The sequence below is a fragment of the Cariama cristata genome, unplaced genomic scaffold (assembly GCF_000690535.1).
Source record: "Cariama cristata isolate BGI_N322 unplaced genomic scaffold, ASM69053v1 scaffold27975, whole genome shotgun sequence".
In the NCBI taxonomy this organism is placed as follows: Eukaryota; Metazoa; Chordata; class Aves; order Cariamiformes; family Cariamidae; genus Cariama; species Cariama cristata.
The window spans coordinates 5,069-11,285 of record NW_009619784.1 but is presented as its reverse complement, the minus strand read 5'-3'; the positions used below and the strand labels follow the sequence as shown (position 1 = coordinate 11,285).

The 6,217-nt window shown below is 41.6% G+C and overlaps 1 protein-coding gene across 1 annotated transcript in view; it reads left to right on the top strand.

Annotated features, from left to right (window-relative positions):
• Positions 1 to 5,097, top strand: part of LOC104162614 (keratin, type I cytoskeletal 10-like) — a 5,307-nt gene extending 210 nt beyond the window's left edge. Inside the window, exons 2-9 of the mRNA XM_009701382.1 lie at positions 2 to 297; positions 1,008 to 1,090; positions 1,556 to 1,712; positions 2,366 to 2,527; positions 2,901 to 3,026; positions 3,257 to 3,483; positions 4,252 to 4,619; positions 5,072 to 5,097. Coding sequence (XP_009699684.1) covers positions 2 to 297; positions 1,008 to 1,090; positions 1,556 to 1,712; positions 2,366 to 2,527; positions 2,901 to 3,026; positions 3,257 to 3,483; positions 4,252 to 4,619; positions 5,072 to 5,097 — 1,445 coding nt within the window. The remainder of the gene's footprint in view (position 1; positions 298 to 1,007; positions 1,091 to 1,555; positions 1,713 to 2,365; positions 2,528 to 2,900; positions 3,027 to 3,256; positions 3,484 to 4,251; positions 4,620 to 5,071) is intronic.
• The last annotated feature ends 1,120 nt before the right edge of the window (positions 5,098 to 6,217 follow it).

Genomic DNA, 6,217 nt, shown 5'->3' with positions numbered 1-6,217 from the left:
TGCTTTGGGGGTGGCAGCTTTGGTAGCGGTGGTGGCTTTGGTGGTGGTGGCTATGGTGGAGGTAGTTTTGGTGGAGTGGGGTTTGGTGAAGATGCCGGCTTGCTCTCCACAAATGAAAAGTTGACCATGCAGAACCTTAATGATCGCCTGGCTTCTTACTTGGATAAAGTGCGACACTTGGAGGACGAAAACACTCGTCTTGAACAACTGATCAGGGAGTGGTATAAAAATCAAGGTCCCACTTCGACCAGGGACTACAGCCAATATTACAGAACAATTGAAGAACTGCAAAACCAGGTATGATGTCGTTTGACTAACTTTGAACAGATTCTCATTAGAACGTCACTTGCCTCCTGCAGCACAACGTCCCTATTTGGGGCAATGCATTCCCTCCAGTGTTTTAGCCAGGAAGCAGACTGGTGTGGTGGCAAAGCCTGACTACCAGTTGTTCTCGGCCGAGGGTGATATGTCTATTCTGGCACAATTGTATTTGGCGCCGGTAGCACTGTCTGGTGCAGTGGCAGACCATTACTAGGGCACCCATTATGGGTGGTCCCTTCAATGCTGTGCTCTTGTTTGTTCCTCACTCTCTTGAACAGGAGATACTATCACTGCTTGCTTATGTTGTGCTACTAGTGGTCATATTAATTGCATCTTTTTGAGAATATTAGTCTAATTCTAACCCTCAGCCATTTAACAGTCCCATATCTCCTACAGGAATATGATTGTTGACAAATGCAATGGTAACTGAGTTTATGTAGTTATTCTTTCCAAGAGGTACTACATTTTTAATGGATATTTGTAAACCCAAATTGTCAGCAAAGACACTTTATTTTAACTGAAAGCAATAAACTCTTCTCTCTATATATAGCTCCTGCACCACTAGTCAGGCTTGACATTACCATAAAGATATTCTGAAATGTATTTCTGCACAGGTATTTCTTCCCTTTATCTGTATGTCACTGAAAAGACAACTGACCGAATAACATCTGCCCTCTCCCTTTCAGATTGTTGGTGCAAATGTGGACCTTAACAAGATCCTTCTTGACATTGACAACACCAGAATGACTGTGGATGACTTCAGACTGAAGTGAGTCTTTCCCTTCCTGCCTCATTCCATCTTGCCTCCCCCCTTTAACCCCTATGAGTTCATATTGCCAATTTATCTTTGGAGATGCTATAACATCTTGGCTCCAATGACAGAGCATGTAATTGTTGGGAAGAGCATTCTGAGATGATTTTGTGTTAGTCTGTCATTACAATTTTTCTCCAGACAAGTTATTGAAGAGTGCCGTTTAGAGGACTACATTTTAATTTTCTACATCCTTGGATGTAGATTTATAAGCATAATCATCATCATATAAATCTCACAGAGAGGAATTCTGCTGAAATCAAACAAACCTATCGGAGATGGAAAGAGAACTAGGTCCTTTCTTTTAAGAACTGAGCAATGGGATTAAAGACCAAGAATGTACCGATGGGAGCTGTTTCTACTCAAGATAACAAACAAAGAGATCTGGCAGCACTTTTACTATCTTTTTTGTCTGTCATTTAGATATGAAACTGAATACACTCTCCACCAGAGTGTGGCAAGTGATATTAATGGATTACGTCCACTTCTGGATCAACTGACTCTATCCAGATCTGACTTGGAGACACAGTTTGAATCCCTAAAAGAGGAATTGATCTATCTTAAGAGGAACCATGAAGAGGTAAGTTTTTCCACACTTTAAAATAATAACTAATGAAAACTCAACACTCAGAGAATTCCTGTGGATTTCTTCCACTTGCAGTAACCAGATTTTGGCCACTGACTTTGATCACCCAACTTGACACAATCTGGCTTTGATTTTCAGGAGTATGTAGCACCCATAGCTGCCTGCAACCCATGTAACAAGACACCTAGGTCAATGTGGCAAAATGAGATGAGGGAAATGAATGGCTTTCAGTACAAAGTACAAGTTTGCTCCTGAACTCATGGAAGGAAAATTGGACAGAATATAAGGAGGAGTCAAAAGAAAATATTTATACTATTTGCAATGGTATTCCCCATTGAGAAGAAAAATACATAAAAGGATTTTCACAAAGAGCACGCTGCATAGAATTCCTTATGATCCTGAGGCGAAAATGTCAGGGTCAATGTGTATGTGGTGCCTGGCTAGTGTCCACTGGAAAGTTTGGCTTAGGAATGGCAGAATTGTTCCCTTTCATGAGAAGGGCGGATGAGGGCCCCTTTGCAGGAGCAATATGGCTGCGTGAGGATTTGTGTCCCTTTCCTTTCCTTTATTTGAAACTACGACATTTCTCCTTACCTTCACGCTTTGAGAACCTGGTGCGATTTTTTGTGTTTGTTTCCCCCCCCCAGGAAATGAAAGGACTGCAAACACAATCTAGTGGTGATGTCAATGTGGAGGTCAATGCTACTCCTGGCATTAATTTGATGGAAAAATTAAATGAAATGCGTTCCGAATACGAACGGCTTATTGAGAACAACCGGAGAGAGGTGGAAAGCTGGTATGAAACCAAGGTAAAACACAGGGTTTCTTTCGTTATTAAATCTTTCACAAAGAACTGGACCTATTTACATCCAGCAGAGCAAAGGCACCTTATCATGTATTGTTTAAGCGATATTAACTTCAAATCACCTTAAAGAGTTTACTGTAACAGGTCAGTTCTGGAGTATTAAGGTTATGTGGTAAAGCCTGTAGAATCTCTGTGTTCCAGCAGCAAGGTGAATTACACAGAGGCAGTTAGCTGAGTGGCGTGTGGGAAATATACACAGCCAGTCTACATTACCTCCTTCTTTATTCTTATTAATTGTTTTCTCAATGCTTTTATGATAACCCCACAATGTTTTCTTATTATCAAAAATGCCTCAATTTTGTATGTGACTTTTTCAGATGGAAGAAGTTAATCAACAAGTCCACTCCAGTGGCCAGGAGATACAATCAAGTAACCAACAGATCTCTGAGCTCAGGCGTGAATATCAAAGCCTGGAAATTGAGCTGCAGTCGCAAATCAGCATGGTGAGTAAAGGTGTTTGCTTCTGCTTCACCTGTGACACAGGGTGTATGTGTCACTAGAACGAAAGAATGGTTACACCTAGAAAGTACTCCATCTGTAGAGAATGGGATACTGGATTACTTATATTCAAAGATATGTTTTTTTCTGGTTTGTGAAGATGTCCAATTTTTCACAAAAATGAGTTAAACCTGCCACATTGCCATAAACACTGTATTTTGTTTTCCATTTGCAGGTAGACTCTTTGCAATCCACCTTGGAAGACACAGAACGTCGCTACAGCATGCAGCTGCAGCAGATCCAGGCAATGATCACTCCCTTGGAGGAGGAGCTGGCCAGCATCCGCTGCGAGATGGAGAGTCAGAATGAAGAGTACAAGATGCTGCTGGGCATCAAGACCCGCCTGGAACAGGAGATTGCTCAGTACCGGGCACTGCTTGAGGAAGGGCAGCAAGACCTTGTGTATGTAAACTAACAAAATATTCTATGAAAGCCAGGGTTGACAGATTAGTCACAAAACCAGGAAATTAACAGTCTAGATTTGCAAAACAGATTTTGTACTGAAATGAGGCTAATTCAGCTATCTTGATCAATCAACTCCCAGGTCTGAGGCACTTACACATTTCTTGGCAAACCTGCTCAGAATATAAATCATGTGAGGAAAAAATAATACAGAAATTCTGAACTACTGTTTTTGGGCTGGACAGGGAAACGCATGTAAAGAGCCTTACCCTTACCCTGGTTCCAGAAAAGGCCAGGAATTGAACAGACAGAAGTCACCTTGGAAAAGACTGTAAGCAGAAAAATGACCATAGTTTTCCAAACCTTCATAAAATCTCAGTGTGCAATTCTCTGAAAGTTCAAGCTACTTTGGTTTCCCTTATGCTTGTAAGTGGCAACTGAAAGAACAGCTAAAATTTCATTTTCTGCTTTTCCAATTTGGAGTGCAGTGTCACCATACACTGATAAAGCAGCAATGCTAAATCTTGCAAGAAATACCTGAGCAGAATGTGGGAAAAGCAAAAACTCTTGTGTTCAAGCTGAAATTGAAAGACAGGTTGATTTTTGGCACTGCATCAATTGTCTTGCTGATCTCTGCTAGGTTCTAAAAAGGAGAAGTACAGACAAGAGCAGTGCACGCTTCTGTGCAGTATCTGTAGATAGATTTCCTTCTGAGATCAAAAATGCATTTGATTAATTTTTTTTCTCCTTCTTTCTCTCTCTTTGCAGAATCCCAGCAGGAGGAATGGGAGGAGGAATGGGAGGAGGCATGGGAGGAGGCATGGGAGGTGGTAGAATAGGAGGTGGTGGCTATTCTTCTGGAGGAGGAAGAGGAGGAGGAAGTGGTAGCATGAGTGGTGGATATGGAGGTGGTGGTGGCATTTCCTCCAGCAGTGGAATGGGAGGAGGAATGGGAGGAGGAAGTGGTGGAGGAGGAATGGGAGGAATAGGAGGGGGAAGCGGTGGTGGATGCAGTAGTGTTGTTGGAGGAGGAGGAGGAGGAGGAGGAGGAAGGATGTCAGGAGGCGTCAGCAGTTCCCACTCCTACTCTTCATCTTCCCAGTCTCAGTCCTGCAGGAGTGGTGGTGAAAGCCAAGGTGAGAACTGTTGTATGGGCACACTGTTCTCTCAGTCCCATCCTTACTAATTTATACACTGGATCAACATATTCTTCTGGAGGTAAACAGTACCGAGGATAAACTAAAATTACTGGAATTAGCTTTACTTTTATTAACAATTCTTTCCTATTTGTGTGCAAAGCATCAACTCCACTTAAGAAACACACACTCAATTTCTATTCCATTTTGTGGGTGACATGAGCTAATCATGTAGTTAAAACCCCAGCTGTTTTTGTTCATCTCTCTCATTCTTTGCAGAACCTCATAAATACCGCTCGGTTTGTACCATGCTGAAGTTTTCCTTTATGCTTTTGGTTTTTTGATGGTCACCTACCACATATTCAAGCTTCTTTTCTGTCTGGTAGATACAGGTGCCTCAGAGATTCAGTGCCAGTACTGAAGAAATGAATGCTTTCTTTATTTCTAAACAGGGTACGGAAGAAAATCTTTTGACTAAGAATATACACGGAGGATCCTACAGTGCAAGACCTTTCAAACAGAAATTGGCTCAAATCCTCTCCATTCCCCATGCTCCCAAGGAAAGACAGATGCTCTTAACAGTCCCTCAGCATTGCTGATGCCATCTATCACAGAAGGCCTGCCAGAGCTACTCAAACGGGCTGCCTGCCCACCTGCCATGCCTACTATGTGCTGCTTCTGCCCGGGATGCTTTGTGGCTGCAATCCTTGGCACTTGAGCTACTTGCTTTACAGATTCAACCTCTTTGTTACTTGGGTTGTTCTGTATCAGGAAAATGTCTCTAATAAAACTTCATTTCTGTCTAATGCAACCAGAATCCTGTGTGTAGGTTTTCTTCCATTCTGCAGGTGTAAACACTTAAAAAGAAATACAAAGCCATGCCAACACATGCCTCCAGGTAGAAAAGTTGATGATACATTACAATAGTTGATAATGAAATTTAGAGTTAAAGCACAATTTCTGAGCATTCAGGGCAGATCAGACTCTTCTTGGGAGCATCCCAAGCTGTGCCTTTCTTTTTTAATATTGTGCCAGACACTCTTGTGGAGCTGAGCTCTAAGACTCCATAGCAGTTGAATATCAGCCCAGAACAGGCTGCAGAATCTCAGCACTAGATGAATGCAAATGAAGTTGGCATCAAATGAGTGCTCACCCAGGCCTGACACAAAGAGACAGGAACGATCGCAAAATGAAAGGGATGTTTCAATTTGTGATTCACATAAACTTAACTGACACTCATCGGTTTAAACTGGAAACGTGCAAACTAGGGATCTGTTTTTGAACAGACAAGCAAAAGAAGGTAAAAGGAAATATAATTTAAAGGATCTTTACAAAGTTCTCCTCCATAAAATGTTAATACTAACAGCAATATTTGCCTTATACCTGTTACAAATGAAGTACATGTGAAAGTACCTGGAATGTTTACTTTTGGATACAGGAAGATCTGTACTCTGAAGAAAATTAACATAAACTCTTTCAGCCACATCCAACTGTTACTTAAAAACATTCCTGACTAAAGTTTGCAAAAAATTTGATTGCTTGGCTGCTGCAACAGCTCGGAGCAACTCAACAAATAATCAGAAAGCACTCTCTTGTTA